General features: G+C 37.6%; 1 protein-coding gene across 1 annotated transcript; it reads right to left on the bottom strand.

Moving 5' to 3' along the window:
• Positions 1 to 1519: 1519 nt before the first annotated feature.
• Positions 1520 to 20716, bottom strand: ogfrl1 (opioid growth factor receptor-like 1). The gene is made up of 7 exons (XM_051647537.1): positions 20408 to 20716; positions 17251 to 17337; positions 16971 to 17049; positions 13111 to 13189; positions 6171 to 6237; positions 5756 to 5901; positions 1520 to 3134 (listed from the first exon to the last, which is right to left on the bottom strand). The coding sequence occupies exons 1-7, from the start codon at positions 20600 to 20602 to the stop codon at positions 2636 to 2638; spliced, it is 1152 nt and encodes a 383-aa protein (XP_051503497.1). The 5' UTR covers positions 20603 to 20716; the 3' UTR covers positions 1520 to 2635.
• Positions 20717 to 24101: the final 3385 nt, after the last annotated feature.

Below are 24101 nucleotides of genomic sequence, written 5' to 3'. Positions count from 1 at the left end.
ATTTAGGACAAATCGCTAGCTCATTTGCATGTGAAAAATAGTGGCAAATTTGCAGCAAATTTGATAGAACTCTAGATTTTGTAAGGGATGAAATGATTGTGGGTAGCTTGTGATTAGATATTTCTATTGGCCCGAAAATGCTGTGCATTTTTGTCTCATCTCTTCAACAATGTCATTAGCACACTTAATTTTTTATTTTTCAAGAGCTGCACTTTATTATACTGTAGGCCACAATATAAAGAACGCCAAACATATCACATTTCCTTATACAAATCATCACTTGTCAATAAAGTTATATAATATATAAAAAAACACTTACTGTGCCATACATGAGACCAGTCAAACTGTAACCACACAATTATGGCACAAGAAACACTGAAATACTCAAATGCGGTCTTTCTAGCTTGAGTGTACAAATGGAAGATAATTCAACAGTCTTTTAGAACTACAGGTTCCAAAGAAAGGAAAAAAGACTTGATGGCTATTTGTTTCCCAAAAGGATAGAAGTAACTATCTGTCCATTAGTAGGAGCCATTGAAAACCTTCCCGTAAACCATACGGACCTTCTTAAGCAATCTTACACATTCACTCACATATTCTGAGAGACAGGGTTTAATGAAGCCTAAGCTACAAATTGGGCAGCAGCAAACAGAAAAGCGTGCTCACCCCAAATAATGACTGAGGGAAAATCAAGTTGGGGGGACATACACACTGCTGCTAAATTCTCATGCTAAAGCGATGGCCACATACACACTGCTGCTAAAGTCTCATGACAATAATTCAAGATGGCACATTCATAAGATAATGTGCGACTTGGCTTGTATAGAAAGGTACTACTTTTATTCCAGTAGAGATCAACCAATCAACAAACAAACTTTCAAATGAATACAATATAGGCATACCATTTTAGCTATCCTCCCATCCAACACTTTATTTTAAGAAAGGTAACGTCTGAACAAATTTGGTTACTGATTCCATATGTATTTATGCATTACAATAACTGATGTGTGCTAATAACACAATCATGGTTAGGTTTAGGTTTGGGTTTGGGGTAAACTTTGGAAAAATCATAATAACATTTTCACCATCTCGTAGTTTTATTACGACTTGTTATGAGACCTGGTTGTAAATACTTTTGTCAATCCTTTTTTGAGTGCTTACTTCCGTTCTGTACACATAATATAGGGTTATTCAAGGAAGTGACAATTGCATTCTACAACCAAATTAACTTGATAACGGTATTTATTTAAAGTATGCGCAGTGTGTACCTATCCAAACTGAATTTTCAACCAAATTGTAAATGTTGCTATAGTTATCACTATGTCAACCATCACAATTCGGGAGGGATCCCTGCATTCATACACACAGAATTATAATTTAGCGGGATCCACTCCCCTAAATAGGGCTTGTCACTCTCAAACTTTGCAGTGTGTATGTGGCTGGTATTTACACACTCACATATACTTCTACTGTGGATGTATTGGCTAGCCCTCTGGGTACACTCTGAAACAGCAGTGTGGAACAAACGCAAGTATGAACGCATGTTTGTGGTTAACATACAAGCTTACACCATACTAATTCATATCTGCTATAAAAAAAACACCATTTATTCTAGGTGGATAGTGATCATCAATAGCCCTGATTGTCCTCACTCAAACAGCATACACACACACACACACACAAATATATATATATATATGCTTAAACAAATGAAAGAAGAGGCACTTTATATTGCAAGACGTATTCAAGAGAACTGGATTATAGAAATGGTTATCTCACACAAACATACCTGAAAATTCCTGCAAGTATATTCACACTTACTATACATCATAATGATCTGTTACAAGGAGCTACAAGAGTGTGTTATAAGAAACTTCCGCAAGCTTTAAACACAGAAACAGAAGACACATCCGTCGGAGAGATAGGTTTCTGATTAGCAAATAATGCCTTGTATCAAAGTCTGTGGACTAGGATAATGTTTTCTCACAGAGGAAGACTGGATAGTCAAAAGTGCAATATTTCACACAAACACACGCGCGTTATCATTTCAGGTAACACTTAAATATACTCACACTTGTACATGTGCTAAGAATTTGCCCGAGGGCTGCAAACTTGAACAAACAACAGCTACAGTAGAGAAATTCATCAGCTAACATTTTGAAGAGTATTCAGAGAAAAAAACATGTAATTTAAAAAAGAAAAATCAGAACAGTTAAGTTGTTCACAAAGAAAGTTTCTAAAAGGCCAAGATATGGAATAATATTGCTGTGCCAGCTCCCTTTACTAATTTTGAAGGAATAGTTCCTACAGAAAAGAAAATGTTGTTGTCATTTACTCACCCTCATGTCATTCCAAACTTGTATGACATTCCTTCTTCTGTGGTAGAATGTGTAACAGCCTCAGTCACCATTCACTTACATTGTTAAGATGCAATGAAAGTGAATGATGACTGAGGCTAATATTCTGCCTTACATCTACTTTTGTGTTTCACGGAAGAACAAAAATCATATGGGTTTGGAACAACATAAGGGTGAGTAATGATGACAGAATTAAATTTTTTGGGTGAACTATCCCTTTAAGATAATTTTAAGATAATCTGAGTCCCTGCACTTCCAAAATCTCTCTCTCTCTGTTCTTACAAAGGAATGGTCTCAATGTACTCCTCCATATCGATCCTTCCCCTGCTCTCTTGCAGGACCTTGGAGCTTTTTGCCATTTTCCACTCTCCACTCTTCCTTTCGTCCATGTCCTCTCTATCTAAATTACTCAGATTCCTGCCCTCCTTAGGTGACCTGGCTCTGCCTGCACTCCTCTCCAATGCCTCGTTTTTTCCTGCTTTTGTCCCTATGGATCCAGGAGCCCCTGAAATCCGTTTCTTCTTTGGTGGCCCCCAGATGAAGTTCTCCGGTGGCTGATAATGGCGCTGGGCGAAGCGGAGCAGTACGCGTCTTTGAGAGTGCTGGCGTAACGTGAAGACGAAGTACTCCAAGGCGCTGTGACGCATGTTGGGTAATGTGCCCTCCACCAGCGCCTCCTCCAGCAGCAGATGCACAAGAGGCAGCTTGAAGTTTTCAAAGCCCAGTTCACCGAGGCTCTTCAGAATTCGAGTTATCCGCAGGAAGTTGTGCTGTGACCTAGAAAGAAAAAAGGAAATAAGACAGATGGTAGTTTTTACAAAATGCCCAATTTTTTTAATTGTTACTTTATATAATAACAGTTGGGTTGTTTATAAAGTGGAACATGAAGTTATTTTTGTCATTTCATTTGGTCAGGAACAGTGGAAATAGGGTCCAGGTGGATTATATATCAACAATATATTCACTTATCAGGCCTACTCTCATGTATTAAGGGTCACAGTACCCTTTAACTTTGAGGTATTAAAATGTATTTGACATTAATAGAGGTAATTTGGGCTAATCATTGCCTAAGAACTGGAAAGAGAACAATGGACTCACTATGGGGAATTCACTAAGAATAAATTGTGCCCAGTAAAGGTGCTGTTCATTTGCACGTGCTGTCTGCACTGGTTAAGCACCCAATTCAGCAAAGGAAATAGGCTATGTAGATCAGGCAACAGCATAAATGCAGCCACAATATCTGAGCTGAATGCAATTTGCACGGTTAATTCCAGATCTTGCAGGCTGGTTCTGATCGCTATATAGTGGAGGATGCAGCAGACCACCACAGTCTGGCACACTTTGCTGGGACCGTAAAGCATCATTCCACTACTGTGATCCAGATTAGAGGTCGACCAATAGTGGTTTTTAAAATCGATTCTTAGAATGTTAGAACATTTTCTTAGTCAGCACAGACATAGAGGTCAGAGTCCAAAATAAATTAAATCCCAGATTTAGTTTATTTTTCAACCAAAATCCCAATAATAATCCGATAAAAAGAAGATTGAATGCATAACCTGGGACTTTTAACACAAAACAAGCCTGAAACACACTGGGGACTCTTATTTTAAAATGATGGAGACTCGGCTCCCTTACCATGCTCTATATTTAATATTTACCAAATTAAGGTTTTTATTACCTATATATTTTCATTATTATTCACAATATATGAAGTTGGAGACACGATATGTGTGCTGACAAGGGATGTTTCCATATAGTCATGTTTTTCTTTCCATGCCCTTGTTTCAGTTTAAAAAGTGTAATTATCAGAGTAATAATTAAAAAAAAACTATTGGTAACTATCTGCATAGATTTGTGCAGATAATCAATAGTTCCAAAAAGCAACAATCAGCACCAATTAATTGTTAAAACCGATATATCGGTCTACCTCTAATCTAGACACCAGAGTCATCTCTTAAACATGCAGAAAGTGCACTTGACTAAACCGCACATTTGAATATATGCACAGTTATAATGCTCTTCTTAAACTCAGTCTACTGCCTGCTTTCCCTGGGTGTTGTTAACAGCACCATGTTTATTGCGATGAGCAAACAGCACCATTGTGTGAATGAAGCGCAATCCATGATGAGTCTAATTTACATAGAAAGAAGGAGTGTTTGTGCGGAAAGGAATGACAATGACTTAATTTAACTACTCAAGGTTAGTGAATAAGATGCAGGTTTTTGCATTCAAATACCATGCGCAAAGTGGCGCAACTGTTTAGTAAATTCACCCCTCGGTGTCTCCCTAACCAAAACACAATAAAGCAACAAGCAATAAAAGTAAAATCTAAGTAAATCTGAGTTTTTAATCTTCTGATTGGCTCTAATTGTTTCACATTGCGCTGCAGTTTTGCATTCAGTGTGGATAGACAAATTACTTATCGCTTGAAACGTGCCGCAACGCTCCAGGTTAGGACATAGCATCAGGCTGTTAAAAAATACAGCTTTTGCCGCAAGCTCATTCACAGTGCAGACATAGTTTATCAAGCGGTGTATCTTTAGTGTCCTCTATGATACAGTCCTGGGGCAATGACATACAGACAGACCCATACAGTCATCTGTGTCTACTTTTTAGCCTGCTGCACTGCGGATTTTCTTTTGCTCCCTCATTGTGCATCATGCGTTCATCTCGTTCAACAATTTTTAAATGTTCCTTTTCATCTGTCACCGCATTTCTCTCCCCTTGGCCCTTTCTATACCATCTCTCTATATGCAAAAGTTCTCGTAACTTTTTCAGATCTACTCTGTTTAGCCTCCTCAGATTGTCTGACCCATTTCTCAGACCGGTGCATGAGACAGTCACATGACAGTGCAGTTAGGGTCATGAAAATTGAAATTGTGTTGCAGGGACAGAAGACTAAGTCTGCTCCCTCTCTGACACTGAGAACTGGGGCACTATAAATATGTCAGCTCAGAGGAAGAATTCACCCCAAAATGAAAATTATCTCATCATTTACTTGTAATCACTATGCTGTAGTTATATGAAAAAGAGCTGTGTAATAAATCCCTTCTGTTCCACAAAAAATAGCAGCATATGGGTTTGAAACAACATGAGAATGAGTAAATAATGACAGATTTTCATTTTTTGGTGAACTATTCCTTTAAGTCAGAGGGCATGGAAGATGAGCATAGAACTGCTCAACAGGAAGGGTTAGGGTCAGGTGGACATTTGAGGTTATGGGCCACAGAATGTAAAGTTAACTGGTGCAGGTGAAGTAAAATAAAAGTCAGAGAAAAGCGATAATGTAGTAAGGTAATCTAGTGCTTAACTTCTATATTTAAACCTCTGTAAAGGACACACTGCTCACAAAAAGCTATCAAGCAACAAGCAAACAGCAAACCATAAGAAATACCCACTCATTCAGGTGCTGGAAGCGATCTTGCCAGTTTGGGGCCCGAGCCACATTCCCGTTTTTATCCAGGAGCTTGATCCCAAAGAAATCCAACATGATCGTATATGCTAGGAGGAAGCGTCGCTTGGCTTCTCGAGTGCTTTGGAATTCCTGTTGACATCAGAAACTCACTGTGTTAGAAGCTGTGTGAATTGCACAATGACAACAACAGCAGCAGATAAGTTAAAGTACAAAGAAAAAAAAAAAGAAAAGAAAAAAATAAAGGAGTCAAAACTGGGCTAAAGCCCAAAATGTCTCACTGGCTGAAATAAAGTACATTTATTAATGGTTTGATTGGTTTTGATTAAATTATCATACATGACTTTGGCACTGTTCTTTTTCTATGTAAATATGAGGGGTTTGGCTTTAGGGGTCTTTACCTTTATCTCATCCTGAGTGAGTTCTTGAGCATAAAAATTTAGGCCTTGTTCTCTGAGTGGGAAAAGCCTGTAAGAGCAGTAAAGGGACAAGTCAGGGCCTACCTCCAAGTTGATCATTTTTGTAACACTACATATTGTAACTACCAACAGATAAATCAATAAATTGGCCAGGCTGATTAATAGATTATTAATCGAAGATTTTGGCCTTTTCAGATTATCTGCATCAACCAATAAAAAGTTTTTTATGTGTAAAGAGCTAAAAGTGTTAACTCTTCCATGTTTCAATTCCAGAATCTACAGACTTGTAAATAGATAATAGACACATTTTGCTTTCAAATTTCTTCAGTTATTTTCAAGTAAATTTTGTGTGAAGTATTCATTTAATTTGAGCATATTTGTGCATATCTCATTTTCTTAAATACATTTATAGCAAATAAAATATACAGTGTGTGTGTGTGTATATATATATATATATATATATATATATATATATATATATATATATATATATATATATATATATATTCACATTATAATGTGCAATCCTGCTCTTTAAATATTGCCATTGACCATTGAAAATCCCAAATTGTCCATTAATAGCTATACAATAAAACTTGGGTTTCATTTCTGCAAACACTCACAAACATATTTAGTCATGTCAATTTTATTTGTATAGCACTTTTTACAATACAGTACAAAGTGGTTTAATAAAGCTTTACAGAAAATTACAAAATGCCTTAATGTAAAGCCCCTAAATGCATTTCTATAAGCATAAACATATATAGTAAATATGGTAGATTAGTGGTAAATAGTGTATATAAAATTACATATTGTTTTCTTTTCTTTTCTAAAATGCAAATAAATGCATTTTGCAATAAATATAGTATATACAGAGTCAAATTTCACTACTTTCAAAATCTGCGATTAATCACGTTTAACTCTGAAAAATATGCAATTAATCAAGATTACAAATTTTAATCGACTGACAGCACTTATAGTGAATCTAGGCCAGGGGTTTTCAAACTCTTTGATGCCAAGGACCCCTGAATATATGCTGAATAACAAAAACAAAGGCAGTGATATATTTTTATGTGTAAAGACCCATTTATACTATGTTTATAATGTGAAGAAATATATTGTCTTAATTCTATTGAAATCAGTATTAGTCCTTAGAAAAACAAATGAAACATTAATAATTTCCATTTTGGTAAATGTTTACTTTTATAAAAAAAAAAAAAAAAATGTACACTTTTATTTTATAAAAAGTGCGGCCCACTGGGGGTCCCTGGACCCCAGTTTGAAAACCCCTGATCTAGGCAATGAAATCATGATGATTTAACTTGCTCATCAAAAAAATCCTCCTGGAATGGGTGAAAATGTCTTTCACTAGAATGTGGGAAGGGGAGACGCAAAAAAAAGAAATGATACAATAAAGGGGAAATTTCTTCCCGTCAGCTGTTTGATCCTACATGTCTCTATCCACTAGCAAAGGACAAGCCTCAAACCTCTGCACATCGTTCTGTCCCCTTCCCTTGTCCCTCCTCTTTTCTCTCTCTGAAGTCATGAGGTTCTGGCTGGCTGCCTGTTATTGCGGGCAAATTTCCATTGTATTCTCCTCTTAATTTACTTAAAGAGGCAAAATGGTAGCGATATGTTTGCTCTCGCTCACTCATGTTTTTACATTCACTAATTGATATTATGCAAATAGTCTTGTGAGCATACAGAGTGCGAGAGCGAGAGCGAGAAAATTAGTAGGGGGGAATGAGAGAAGCTAATCACTTTTTCCTCGGCAGGAGGGGGTGCAAAGGTACGATTGGCTGCATTTGCGTGAAACCTGATTTTAGGAGTGTGCTATTATTTTACATGGGCTTGGGGAATCATGCCCTCCGTCTTCCTCACCCTCATCATTCGGGATCACAGCACAGGCAGGATAGAAAAGGCGGTTCAGCTAAGAAAGTGTGTGAGGTAACAACACCCTACTGAGAGTCCTTTACAAAAGAACATGACGTATAACCACCGTTTAACCTCCATGCATCCTTCAACGTTTGCAAGCAGATTCTAATTAATTTACTCACATTACCATAAACATGTACAAACATTCTCATCCACATGGTTCCTCCCTCTATCTATCTATCTATCTATCTATCTACAGTTGAAGTCAGATGTTTATATACACTTAGTTTGAAGTCATTAAAACTCATTTTTTAACCACTCCACAGATTTCATATTAGCAAAGTATAGTTTTGGTAAGTTGTTTAGGCCATCTACTTTGTGCATGACACTAGTCATTTTTCCAGCAATTGTTTACAGTCAGATTGTTTCACTTTTAATTGACTATATCACAATTCCAGTGGGTCAGAAGATAACTGTGCCTTTAAGCATCTTGGAAAATTCAAGAAAATTATGTCAAGCATTTAGGCAATTAGCCAATTAGCTTCTGATAGGCTAATTAGCTAATTGGAGTCATTTGGCGGTGTACCTGTGGATGTATTTAAGGCCTACCTTCAAACTCAGTGCCTCTTTGCTTGACATCATGGGAAAATCAAAAGAAATCAGTCAAGACCTCAGAAAAAAAAATTTGTGGACCTCCACAAGTCTGGTTCATCCTTTGGAGCAATTTCCAAATGCCTGAAGGTACCACGCTCATCTGTACAAACAATAGTACGCAAGTATAAACACCATGGGACCACGCAGCCATCATACCGCTCAGGAAGGAGATGCATTCTGTCTCCTATAGATGAACATAGTTTGGTGCAAAAAGTGCAAATCAATCCCAGAACAACAGCAAAGGACCTTGTGAAGTATCTATATCTACTGTAAAACGAGTCCTATATCGACATGACCTGAAAGGCTTCTCAGCAAGGAAGAAGCCACTGCTCCAAAACTGCTATTAAAAAGCCAGACTACAGTTTGCAAGTGCACAAGAGGACAAAGATCTTACTTTTTGGAGACATGTCCTCTGGTCCGATGAAACAAAAATTGAACTGTTTGGCCATAATGACCATTGTTATGTTTGGAGGAAAAAGGGTGAGGCTTGCAAGCCGAAGAACACCATCCCAACCGTGAAGCATGGGGGTGGCAGCATCATGTTGTGGGGGTTCTTTGCTGCAGGAGGGACTGGTGCACTTCACAGAATAGATGGCATCATGAGGAAGGAATATTATGTGGATATATTGAAGCAACAAATGGACAATGACCCCAAGCATACCTCCAAAGTTGTGGAAAAATGGTTTAAGGACAACAAAGTCAAGATATTGGAGTGGCCATCACAAAGCCCTTTGTGGGCAGAACTGAAAAAGCGTGTGCGAGCAATAAGGCCTACAAATCTGACTCAGTTACACCAGTTCTGTCTGGAGGAATGTGCCAAAATTCCAGCAAATTATTGTGAGCAGCTTGTGGAAGGCAACCCAAAACATTTGACCCAAGTTGAACAATTTAAAGGCAATGCTACCAAATACTAATAAAGTGTGTGTAAACTTCTGACCCACTGGGAATGTGATGAAAGAAATAAAAGCTGAAATAAATCATTCTCTCTACTATTATTCTGACATGTCACATTCTTAAAATAAAGTAATGATCCTAACTGACCTAAGACAGGGAATGTTTTCTATGATGAAATTGCAGGAATTGTAAAAAACTGAGTTTAAATGTATTTAGCTAAGGTGTATGTGAACTTCTGACTTCAACTGTATCTACTTTCTATCTATCTATCTATCTATCTATCCATCCATCCATCCATCCATCATCCATCCATCAGGGCTTGTCTTCCATACTGGACAAACATTAGATCAGATATGCCACATATTTCAGTATGTTCTGACCTGACAGAGTAGAGTAGTTTCAGTATGTGAAATTTGTACTTATATTACAGTGACAAACTATTTTCAATTAAGCTTTATTTTGTAAAACAATGCGTCTAATTTAATTAGAGAGTCTGCTATTTCAGTATAGTGCTTCCATGCTGTTTAACCCTTAAATGCATACCACAGGTCTTTTGTGACCCAGGACCTCATTCCACCCCCTGTACCTCATCCAGTTTTTGGAGTTATGCCCACACTTCTTTAGTATTCCTCAATCTTTCTATTATAAATAGTGTAACACACACACATACACACACACACACACACAAAATAAATAAATAAATGGCAAAATTGCAAAAATAAATATTTCTTATAATGGCTTCAGTACCAAAAGTGTACAGGGTAATCAGAAACCCTTGGCATGCAATAGTGTGTTGTCTTCCTTTTTTTCTTCTTCTTTTTTTTTTTTTTTTTTTTGCACTTCCATAAATTATACTTTTATGATAATTTCATATCTATATAAGTTTACTATCACAGGATATCTATTTCTATGTTCATACATATAAATACTATATCACATGGATTTTCTGTGAAACTGGTGAAATATTAGCATCCCATATGCATGTACACATACATATTATGCATGCTATTTGTTACTCAAGGTGACGCTGTTGTTTCAGTGACTGGCGTGATTTACATTTGATATTGCTATTTGATGAAGAAACAGCAATGAAGTAAACTATAGCAAGTGCAACACATGAACATTATGATATCACTATTGTCATTTGGGTGTGCAACTGAAATTATGTAAGTTGTGCATCTATTTAGACTCAATAAGTGCCTGAGAATGTGTAGCTTATGAGTAGCTTATGTGTAGCTTATCTGTAGCTTATGTGTTATGCAAAGCTCAAAATGTGTTTGACATCCAGTTGCGTCTCATGATATTTCAGTGTGAAAGTAATGAATCCTGTTCTAGATTTGTCCTGATTTGTTTTTTGAAAATGTTACACTGTCTGGGCATTTTATAGATCCATTTGTGATAGATATACGTGCCAGGTCTTTAAAGACACGAATATGTAGAGTGTTTGGTGAAATTCCCAAGCATTTAAGGGTTAATTGACTGTAGCCTACTTGACTGCAGCCACCTCAAGTTCACAGAACTGCCCTTACGATAGCTTACATACATTTCTTTAATATGGGTTGCACGTATTCTCTGCCATTATCGACATTAAACTGCATTTAAAGGGGTCATGTCATGAGGAATATAATTTACCTTGATATTTTGACATATAAGAGGTCTTTTTACTATAAGAGCATACTGTAAATTTCAGAACTCAAAACTTAATCCCCAATGCAATAAAAGCATTTATTGAAACCAAGCTGCAAAAACGCCTCGTTCTCTACTTCCACGACTACCCTACGTCACTTGGGGTACATTAATTCATGACCACCTCTACAGCTCAAAAACATTAACGCCTACTTAAAAGCACTGCACCCTTGGCCCCGCCCACTGGTGCTCAGTTCGTACTCGGAGAGAGAGTAGGACCTACTGTGGCCTTACTATTCCTGAACACCAAAGGGGACCCATCTGGACTATTTTAAATTATTTTTGTATTTAAACATGCACAGACAGATGGTTTTTACTGGTTGATACATATCTCAGGCCGCTTTTAAATGATGCGGTGTCAAGTTACAACTCTCATTCAGCTGCTGCCTCTTGCTGTTTTGAGCACAAATGCATAATTGACATGTTCTTTCACCCATCTACGCTATTCTTAATTGCTGGGGTATGAAAACATGCACTGGATGGATGTCTTTGACCATTCAGATGGGTTTCCAGCGATGTGCATTTCAGTGCAGGATGATACTGGAAACTGGATGTGGATGTGTCTTCAGCGTATTTCAGCATGGATTGCATGTTTTTTCGGCTCATATCAATGTGGATTGCTTGTGAACCATTCATAATATGATTCAAGCTTTGCAAAGGAACTGTTATTGAAGGATGGACAGACAAAAAAACTTTCTAAACCATTTATTTGTGTTGTTGGCAGTAGTAGCGCCAACGCGTGCAGTGCAATATGGAACGGGACATCTGTTTACTGTTGGCGCAATGCGACGGGCCACAATGGATGCTTTCATGGTAGACAGCATCATTGATTATAATGGGTTCTATTGCTTTTGACACAACGCGACTCTCACCTCCGGTGCGTGAGATGAACAGTTTAATATATTCAGATGCAATGTGTTGGATGTGCATTATGTGTAACAGCTGAAATGTAATTTTATAATGTTGTGGAGCTTGTTCATTCTTTTCAGATTGAGTTTAAAAAATGGCTGAATCTGAGGGGCTGCACACTGTTAGCCAATCAGAACAGTGGGTGTTTACGTTGACGTTTATGCCAAAACCAAGCATTTCAGACATTTTACAGGATGTGAAATGATCATATATTACTTAATTCTGAATGTTTCAATGCAAAAAAAGGTTTATAATATTATCAGTGGACCTCAGGGAAGATAATAAAACTATTAAAAAAAGAGCATTTCATGACTCCTTTAAGGTAAAAGTTAAATGTTGTTTAAAGTTAGCAAAATAGTTAATTTAATCAGAAAATGCCCACTAGTCATGGACATTCCACAAAGCTTCTTTAGTAACTGTTTAGTAAAAATAGATGACGTCAGACAAAGCTTTCTATGAAGTGGCTTTAAACATTAAAGAAACTTTTATCTGGCTTTCTAATTGCAGTCTTAAGGCCATCTTTTGTGGCTGAAGAGGACTTTGTTGTGCCTTCACCTGCAGCTAGCGCAAATTGCACTAATTTGGTCTTTTTCACTGCTTTTGTCAGCTTTCTTACTCTTGTTTGATTTTGCCTTGATCTGCAGGATTTGCATCTTAAGAAGATGAAGTTTATTTTGAACAGATGGAGAAGCGAAGCATATCTAATCCATGTCTCGCCACACAGAAATCCCTCATGCACATATTAGCATGCAACTTTCACTGTTCTTCTAAACATATAATAAGTGTTTGGTCCATGAAATCTCATTTGTGAAGTCTCAGTCATTAGGCATTATTACAGTAAGCAATTACTGTGTAAGCACTTTATTGCTCATAAAGTAGCAAAAATATTAGAGAAACGTCTTACCACTGAATATATGTGTGATTGTGCTCTAGCTTTTCATAGTCTCCCCTCCAATTAGTGAGGATTTCTTCAATATAAATACCTGAAAGAACAGATAGAAAGATAATAATCATCACACTAGACCAAGTATTAGTCGGTTTAAACTGTATATCAGTTTGTAAACTAAGCACTTACGCTGCTGTTAAATGTTTCCACAACAGATCTATACTGAATCCAATTAATTCCTTTCCTCAAACTTGACCACATAACCAATCAATGGGTCCTCTTCTGAGATGTCTTCACTATCTGCCTCCCTGTACTGGCCCCTTAGGGAAAACATTCAGCTAATGAAGCACTCCGAAAGCCATTTTCTTCCCTCACACCAGCTGGTATGTGTATTCAGCTGTAAAAACTGCTTTTTGCTTGTCTGCGGTATGTTATGTTCATGTTTCTGTGTACTGTAATAATCTTGTTTTGCCTGTCCCATTTATAGTAGTGTGGGTGAAACTTTTGAGGGTCTGGTAATGTTCTATGGCTTATCAGATTAATGTTCAGATGGACTTTTTCGAGGATGTCAATCAAAGCTCACCGTCTAATCTTTTTTACTTCTGCCCTCTGCAAAATCTCTTCTTTGGCAAATGCATTTAATCCAAAGCAATTTTCAGTTTATGTGCTGTGCAACCTGGAGGTTAAAGCAATAGTTCTCCCAAAAATGAAAATTATGCCATTATTTACTCACCCACATGCCGTTCCAAACCTGTATGCTGTCATTTTTTTTCTGTGGAATAGAGCTGTTCAGCCGTGACATCAATTTGTAGGTGAACCCGGAAGTCTAATTTGCCATGGGTTCCCCTCAGGATTTTCCTCATGGGGTTTTTGAACTATTGAGTAAAATAAGCCCTTTGATAAATATTACTTGACAACATGTGGACGTTTTGTTCTACACCAGGGGTCGGCAAACTATGGCATGCGTGCCAGCATTGGCACACGGAGGGGTAATCACTGGCACGCCAGCAACGGCGAGAGACGAATAGACTATTTTATTTATATAAATTCCGCATCTGCATTCCAATCTACATCTTGATGTAATCCCTCCTCATGATCACGCAGCGTGTTTTCATAAACTGAATGTGAGGCTTAACAAAAAGTTAAAATGTGACAAGACTGCAATATACCCAACAGACTCGTGCAGCACATGCAAACCATTCGCGCATCACGAGCAGGTAGCGCTTCACTTTCTGTTAATTGCTTCGGTCAGACTGCGCAGATGACAGCCTACATTCTGTGTTCCATTTGTTTCTTTTTGGTTTTAGAACATCACGTGATGTAATAAGGAAAACACCAATGTTAATCCTTGAGATTTCCAACCCAGCATTCAGCTACACCCTCATTAAACCATGGACATTCAAAATTACATTAAACGATTAAAAGAGAAAACATAAACCCACATCGTGGGGTTCAGAAATCTTTTCAAGTCTATTCAAAATATAAATTAAACCTGGAAATAAAGTTTTAGGATTTTGCAGGTGCGATTCACCAAAAAGGCTAAATAGTTGATCGGCTTGTGATGCATGAATGGCTTGCAAGCGCAGCGTGAGTCTCGTCACACTTTAATAGTGTTAGTCTCCCATTCAGCTGATGAAAACACAATGCGTGATCATGAGGAAGGATCAAGATGTATATTGGAATGCAGGTGTGAAAAACCTGGGGCCTGGGTAGCTCAGTGGTAAAATACGCTGGCTACCACCCCTGGAGTTCGCTAGTTCGCTAGTTCGAATCCCAGGGCGTGCTGAGTGACTCCAGCCAGGTCTCCTAAGCAACCAAATTGGCCTGGTTGCTAGGGAGGGTAGAGTCAAATAGGGTAACCTCCTCGTGGTCACTATAATGTGGTTTGTTCTCGGTGGGGCGCATGGTGAATTGAGCGTGGTTGCCGCGGTGGATGGCGTGAAGCCTCCACACGTGCTATGTCTCTGTGGCAACACGCTCAACAAGCCACGTGATAAGATGCGCGGCTTGAATGTCTCAGACGCGGAGGCAACTGGGATTCGTCCTCCGCCACCCGGACTGAGGCGAATCACTATGCGACCATGAGGGCTTCGAGTGCATTGGGAATTGGGCATTCCAAATTGGGAGAAAAAGGGGAAAAAAATCCCCCACCCCCCCCCAAAAAAAAATATTTCACACAATTTCATGATCAGTAATTGAATAAGCAAATTTGTGACATTAACTTTGTTAACTCATAACACAAAAGGACAGGTTTTCTTTCATTAAAGTATTTTAGATGCTGTGAAAATTCACATGCAGGATTATAATCATTGGGTTTTGCACAAAATTTTCACTCAAACTGTTTAATATCATTTGTAATGAAAATGTGTGTGTGGGGGGGGGGGGGGGCGGTTGTCGGCACAGCCATTGACCAGGAAAATGAAAAATGGCTCTCCATGTCACAAATGTTGCCAACCCCTGTTCTACACCATAAATTACACACTTTCATATCTCAAACGTGAATTTTGAAACCGCTGTGTGCTTTTTTGCAGTTCAATATGGCTTCAAAATTCAAGTTTGAGGTATGAAAGTGTGTAATTAATGGTGTAGAACAAAATGTCCACGTGTTGTCAAGTAATGTTTAACAAAGGCATTATTTTACTCATATGTTGAAAAACGTAATTATAATTCTCTTTCGTGTTTTTGGACTACAACCCATACAGCTTTACAAAAGGAATTTTGAAGAATCTACACAAAGGATGGCTGTCAAACTCCAAAAAAGACAACAAAAATATAAATAAAAAAAATAATGAAAGTATAGAAGACATTTTTCATATTTTTTAGCTCATTTTCAGCAAAGATTTTCAGTGAATAACAACTTATATTTTGGTCTGTTCCTAAAACAAAGCTATTGTAGAATAGCTTAAGAGGGTCTGGAATACAGTGCACAAGTTGTTTGGTCTAATTTTATGGAACTATGAACTGTCATTGAATATGAAAGAGGAGCATTTACATTTTTCAAAATATCTCCTTTTGTATTCCAAAGACAAATAACAGTATACAAGTTTGGAATGACATGAGGCTGAGTAAATTATGAGAGGACTTACAATTTGGGCTAACTTTTCCTTTAAGTGTGGTGTTCTTAGGTTAAATGCTATTAAGAAGAACTCAGAAACTCTCCTGTTCATGGACCATCTATTTGAATCTGGTATATTTGGAATACCAGCCCAGATCTTTGACCACTATGTTTGCACCAACCCTTTCTTTCTTCATCTCCTTTTACTCTGAAAATATCTGCTTCCTATAACTGAGAATTAAATTTCCCCAAGTAACAATTAAGGCACAGTCTCATTATAAGAATCAAGGGACTTCCAGGGAGGAAGCTGTTTTAATACAGAGGTGATTTAAAAGCAATGCGGCAGATTTGTTTGGCAAATATAACATCATGCAATGATGTCCTGTAAAGAACAGCATTACTATTATTCCATTATAAATCATTATTAAACACAACAAAAAGACACCCACCGCTATACAGTACAATGCATCACAAGCTTTTTTAAACAAGTGTGTTCATGTGTTTACTCCTTATGTTATTCCCTAAAACTATTTTTCCATTAGTTTCACAGCAATGTTAATTAAGCAATAAGTATAGCAGAGGTGGGTTAAATAGTCTTAAGGCATAAATATACAACCTTTAAAAAACACATCAGAAAACATATTGCTCCAAGAGTACAAGTTTACACATATGAATACCTTTTGAGAATGAAGAATTGATACAAACAACCTTCTAGGTCATAAAAGAATAAGTGATGCCACGGTTTTCAGTGCAGATTGTACAGTGTTATACTCATTTTGTTAAAACAAAAAAGTAGTCTTGGCTAAAACAAACATACACTCACCGTCTGGCACCAGGGGGATCTTATTCAGATAGAACCTCAGATTGCGGTATTCGTTCAGCTGACGTGGCTCCTTGTAATTCTGAAATGAAATTAATGAGAGAATCACAAAAAGAAAACTGGACAGAGGTATAGAGTAAGAGAGAGAGAGGAAATTGTGGTCGTATTGTCTGAGTTTCAGTGTGTAACCATTATCTGCATGCAGCCAAGGAAACCAAATACTTTCAAAGATTATCAGTGTCTGAGCTTCACACTTTTGATCTGAAGAGAGAAGACTGTTTACCGGGTAACAATGGCGATATTTGTACAAGTCTTTTGCGGCATAGAAACTCCTTTTCATCCTGGAAGAGGACTTCAGTATGTCACCAAACTGTGTGAGAGAGAAAAACAAAGAGAGAAAAATTAAGTAGTTAATGGTACATAAGCAGTGGTAGAGTGAATGAAAGAGTTCACTGATCAGCATGTGCATTGAGCTACATTGTCAGCACTCTTCATCATTGGGATGCAAAAGCAGCATCAAGAGAAGAGAGAAGAGCTCCATTTTGTAGAGACTGTGTTCCTTCTTTTTTTTTTTTACTTATTCGTGACCATTTGTAGCGCTTAGCCTCTTGTGATGTTCAACCACTGTACATCTTTACGGTTGAGTGAAAACACAGCACTCTTACTCATAACAAGAAGCTGTTAACCAGTCAGATCCAATGACACACTTAAATGCCTGTGAAGCTGAAATAATTACATTTAATTATTTATATGATTTTAAATTGAATATTATAGGAGAGATTGAGGCACACTGTCATACAGGGAACTTGTCACAAGTGCTTTATATCAGTTACTATAAGGATTTGAGTCAAAAGTCTGATTACAGAAATATTTGTTTTCTCTAGCAGTGGTCTTGTATGTTTGTTTTAAATGCCTAATTCAAAACTGTCTTAAATTAGGAAATTTTTGAGAATTCTAACATTCAATTTTTGTTTTTTTTGTTTTTTTTGTAGTATCTGAAATTAACACACAAGGACACATCATGACATAATAACCAAAAGGTTAAACTGTGTTTCTCAGGACATGGGTATTTTTCATAAATGCCAGGTTAGGCACTTTGTCACCCTGAAATAGATTTGATATATTATATTGTAATTTTAAAGAATTTAATAAATAGAATTTCAAGGAATTGAACTTAATTTATACTTTTGTACACGCCCAATTCCAAAAACATTGAGACAGTATGATAAATGCTAATAAAGACAAAAGTAGTGATTTGTAAATTATACTCTAAATTGAAGTTTATATTGAAAACACTACAAATAAACATTATATGATTTTTGTGAATTTCTTTGGGGGTTTTTATGTACAGTCATTTCAAATTTGCAACACGTTCCAAAAAAGTTGAGACAGGGGCAATTTAAGACTAATAACAATTTGAAGAGTTGAAATAACAAGGCGATGTGAAAAAGGAGATGTTAAACAGGTGAGCCTCCAAAAACAGCCTAGTCATTCAAGAGCAAGGATCGTTTGAGACTTGTCAGCTTGCCAACAGATGCTTCAGCAAATAATCCAGCACTTTGAGAACAATGTTCCCCAAAGACAAATTGGAAGAATTTTGGGCATTTCACCCTCTACAGTGCACAATGTAGTTAAAAGATTCAAGGAATCTGGTCAAATGTCGGTGCGTAAAGGGCAAGACGAAAAATATTTCTAAATGCACGTGATCTCTGATCATTCATCTGTAATGGATATCGTGAACATGGGCTTGGGATTACTTTAGTAAACCTATGTTAGTCAACACCATTCGCCGCTGCATCCACAGATGCAAGTTAAGACTTAACTATGCAAAGCAGAAGTCATACATCAACACTGTAAAGAAGCGCTACCAACTTCTCTGGGCTCGGTCTCATCTTAGATGGAAAGTAGAACAGTGGAACCATGTTTTTTGGTCCAATGAGTCCACATTTCAAATAGTTTTTGAAAAACAGCCATTGTGTTCTCCGTGCCAAAGAGGAAAAGGACCATCCAAGCTGTTATTAGCATCAGGTCCAAAAGCCAGTGTCTGTATGGGCCAGGGGTGTGGCAGTGCCCATGGCATGAGTAACTCGCACATCTGTGAGGGGACCATTAACGCAGACAGATGTATAAAAATTTTGGAGCAGCATATACTATCATCCAGCACCGTCTTTTCCAGGGACGTCCCAGCATTTTCAGCAGGACAACTTCCAACCACATACTGGCTGAATAAGCAGAGATTGTGGGTGCTAGATTGGCCTGCCCACAGTCCTGACCATCTCCAATTGAGAATGTGTGGCGCATTATGAAGCACACAATACGGCAACAAAGACCCTGTACAATTGTGCAGCTGAGGACCTGCATAATGGATGAATGGGGCAAAATTCCACTTTTTAAACTTAACAAACTTGCATCTTCAGTGCCAAAATGCTTAATACGTGTTATTAGATCAAATGGTGATGTTTCACAGTGGTAAACACTCGACTGTCCCAACTTTTTTGGAGTGTGTTGCAATCATCTGATTTGAAATGACTATTCATTAAAACACACACACACACACACACACACACACAAAACAATAAATTTCACAAAGTAGAATATCATATATAATGTTTAGTTGTAGTGCTTTCAATATTGCAAAGGGTGAATATAATTTACAAATCACTCCTTTTTATTTTTATTAACATTTTTCATACTGTCCCAACTTTTTCGTAATTGGGGTTGTATGTTACCTTACATATTGGCAACCTTTAACATTTGCTATTTCATTAATTGTTTTGTGTTTTATAATTGTATTACTGTTTAAATTTAGCTAAAGCCTATAACAGACTATTTAATGGCAGATTCCCATTGAGACAACTTACCCTATATGACAATATGACTTTGATTAGCTTGTTAAAGGGCTATATAACAGTGAATGTGAAAAGCTGTTATCCAAATCTTTACTTCAAATGAATGAAAATCCAATGTTGTTTTTTTCCATTGTCAGGAAATCCAAAAAAGCCTAGTTTTTGTGAGGAATTAGGTCACGTTTGACAGGTCACAGTCTCAATGGCCTTGAATCCAGAAGATTTGTGAGAGCACGAGCCATTTTAAAACAAATGACACTTAGCGCGGTCAAAACTACCTAAAATAAGTACCTTATATGTTAAAGAGATATTTGCGGCTATTCTGCGTACGCCTATTCCGTATTTTATCAAAAAGCCCACTCTGCATGTGCAATTCTCGGAGTAGCAGTGTGATCTCTACAGCTGTATATGCGTGATTTAAAATAATACTGATGATGATGATGATGATAATAATAGGTTGACATTGCCCACGCTTTGAACGCGCACATTTACAAAACCATAATCACCACAACACGCTGTCATCGTTTATGCAACCTACAGTATCTAATAACAATGCCTACAGTTTAGGCATTATGTTTTGTTATCGTCTTCTACCTGCGGTGATTCATGATCCAGCTGTTCGACTTCTCTGCCTGATTCTGCCGGGCTCATGGACTCGGAAATGCCGCTGTCCTCCTCCTCTCCTCCCGGCTGATGCTCGTCGCTCTCCGAGTCCGTTTCCCACGTCGAGTCGCATTCTTCCACTGTGCTCGGCTCCTTGTATCTCCAGCTGCCCATCAGATTGCCCATTTAAACCCGCCGCTGTCCAGCCTCTCCTCCGTGCCTACATAGTTTAAATTCCTCGTTTGGCTCTATGGCTCAAGGGCGAGCATTGATATGATGTAAAGCTGGTGTTTGAGTCGCTTTTATGTGACTAACGGGGGGATTTCCAGCGCTGTGATGAGAACACACCCCCCTTCTGCCGACAGATCCGCATTATGATGCTCTCAGCATCATTTACACAAATCAAGAGTCAGGCGTCTACTGAAACTACAGTTACCGAAAAGATCGATAAATAATCGCACGTTTTTTGCCACATTGCCACAAATTCAAGCTCTGAATCAAGCCGATAGATGTGAATAGAATCGTTCACCAGCTTGTTAAAGAAGGGCTTGAAATTCCTCTTGACAAATTTGTATGGATCTGCCCGATTAATGAGTTGAACTACTCAAAATATTAGCCTACCTTACTCAAGACAAAATCATACGTCTGTTGTAATACCTCATTCTACGCCACGCCAGAATTAACATTTTGAATGACTAGATAAGTTGCAGTAGCCTAAATCGTATTTCCTAAAAAATACAAATTGGACAGGGACACTGCTGATACTAACAGATGTATTCATTTGTAAAGAGCCACTAGGTGGCATTTGCAATTATTAAAAGCTATAGATGGAGCATGCGCAGTGAGCTGCAGAAAGATGTGGGCAGAGGCCGGTGTGACCCAATAGGTCAACTGCAGGTCATTTGTGGCTGTTTCTTCAACTTTAGCGCTGTGGACTTCTTGAAAATAATTTCGCTCTCTCGCTAGCTTTAAAAAAAAATTATACAATTGAATTTGTACAGTGTGTGTAGACAAAGTACTACAGTATACAATTATTGAGCACTTTATTAGGATTTATTAGCACCTAATAAATTGCCTGACGTGGTCTTCTGCTGTTGCAGCCCATCTACTTCAAGGTTCGATGTGTTGTGCATTCTGAGATGCTATTCTGCTCACTACAATTGTACAGAGTGGTTATCTGAGTTACCATAGACTTTCTGTCAGCTCAAATCAGTCTGGCCATTGCCTCTCATCAACAAGGCGTTTCCGTATGCAGAACTGCGCTCATTGGATCTTTTTTGTTTTTGGCACCATTCTGAGCAAACACTAGAGACTGTTGTGCATGAAAATCCCAAGAGATCAGCAGTAACAGAAATATTTAAACAAGCCCATCTGGCTCCAACAATCATGCCACGGTTCAGAACCCCATTCTGATGGTTGATGTGAATATTTATTGAAGCTCCTGACCCGTATCTGAATGATTTATGCATTGCACTACTGCCACGCAATTGGCTGATTAGAGGTGTTCCTAATAAAGTTCTCAGTGAGTGTATACCCAACAGTGTGTATACATAACAGGATATTTAGGGTACCACACTTGGGGTAAAATGGCCCCTCAGTTGGGGTACAAGGCCCCTGGGGGTTGTAGTGATATAGTGTAGAGATAGAGGCAATAGGGCAACATTTGTCAACAAATGCAAATACTTGTATTCTTTTTTTTTTTTTTTTTTTTTTTTTTGACAATTTAAGATCCATTTTCCATTTAGATTTTCCATCTCCATTGTGATTGGATCAGTCAATGTGAGCCTCTCTATCTATATTTTTCATAACAAATCTATTCTTTTTATAGGGAGCCTTTAAAAAAAACAAAAAAAAACATGGGAGCTTTTTAGCCCAAATACTATCCTTTCACTTATTGAACAGTTTTCGAAAAACTTTGAAGAATTTCTCTGACATTTTAGGGATTTTCATTAGCTGAATAAATTTGCAACATCAGTCAAGTTATTAAATGTTAGATCAAATTACCTCAAAATCATTGCACCCAAGGAAAATTTAGCAGTGCATAATGACAAACAGGTGTTTTGGAAAGTGCTGTGGTAGTCTTGTTTTGGGAGAAAATAAAATCAAAAGTGCCTTATACCCTTTAGCTCCATTGTTCCCTAAACTAAGTTTAAAAAAAATAAAAAATAAAAATACAAAATTATTAGGGACAAAATTGTCTGGTGTGTTGAAAATGATGCCACAACTTGTGGACAGTCATAACTGTTTCACACAATAAATATTGAAATGGTTTATTTCACTTTTTGCTTAGATTATCATAGTTTTATGCATGTAATTTGTATGTAATAATAATTTGTAGTTTTATAATGGATTTCCATTATTTAATATTGAAAATCTGGGTCTGGGACAAGGCTAAAACATTCAAATGTATAAATAAATGACATTCGAGAAGTAGCCTACCAAAAATAAACGATGATGCCCTAGTAAAAAGTTTCCAATTCAGTTTTAATGTGACCTTCATTTAACAAAAAGAAAAAAGCTGAAATCTGTTAGTTTGAATGAAAGACAACCCCTGGCACATGAAAGTGCCTGAAATTGAAGAAACACCCTTGCACAATAAGTCCAGCATGCTCATGTATGAGGAACAGTGTTCGTTCAGTGGCCTCCCAGATGAGACTTCAACTCAGCATGGTCAAAGAGGCCAAATTAAACACATCTGAATGGTAGAGAAGATAACTGGAGAAGATAGACAAATCACAGTGAAGCCTCTGGTTTCACACATAATGGCTGGAAGAACAATACCTTTCACTAACCTTCCATTACAACTCTTTGTCTCTATATTTGACCTCCTCTTTTTGTCACTATTCTATGTTATAGACTTACCATCTCCCCAGTTCACTTTCTATATCTTTCTACATTGTTCATGCTATAATGCTATAAGGTTCACTTTGCCTTGTTGTCTCTTTCAATCTAGTTTTCCTCTCCATCTCTTTTCTTACCTTCTGTTCTCTTTTCATCTGAATCTGTCTGTCTAACAGAGTTTAGCAGAGTGGATTGACTCTCCAGTGACTGTGGGATAATTATCCTTCATCACCAATCTTGCTCTGCAGCTTCCTGTCTGTTGGAGGGTGGGAGTGCTCCCTTCACAGGCTCATCAGTGCAACTGTTCCTGAGGCTTGTGCTAGAGGGGATTCATTCGAGAATACAGAAGAAGGCTGTTCTACTGTACATACCCAGCCATTTTGCTCATTCACTCACTATCACACCACCATTTAGCTTTTGTCTATTCACCCATTTGACTATTGTATCAAAATTGTATTTTAGAAATGCAAAGTTATAATTCTTTAAAGGAATAGTTCACCCAAAATGAGAATTCTGTCATTATTTACTCATTCTCATGTGGTACCAAATCAGTATGCTGTTTTCCTGTGGAACATAAAAGGATCATTTTTTTATATTCCATGTACAGTATATTCCATGTCTTCAGAAAAAGCTTTGGCAGAGGGCAAGATTTTTCAGTGAATAATGACTTAAATTTCAGTCTGTTCCTCACACAAAGCTATCATATTGCTTCAGGAGATTTTGGAATATATTCTAGACATTTTTATGGTGCTTTTTTTTTATCCATTTGTTTTTACCTTGACAAATGTGGTAACTATGAATTGCCCTGATGTGGAAAAGAGCTGTGTGAAGATTCTTCGAAAAC

Source organism: Myxocyprinus asiaticus, chromosome 21 (assembly GCF_019703515.2).
Source record: "Myxocyprinus asiaticus isolate MX2 ecotype Aquarium Trade chromosome 21, UBuf_Myxa_2, whole genome shotgun sequence".
Classification (NCBI taxonomy): domain Eukaryota; kingdom Metazoa; phylum Chordata; class Actinopteri; order Cypriniformes; family Catostomidae; genus Myxocyprinus; species Myxocyprinus asiaticus.
Note: the sequence above shows the minus strand (reverse complement) of the source record. Positions and strands in the feature narration are given on the sequence as shown.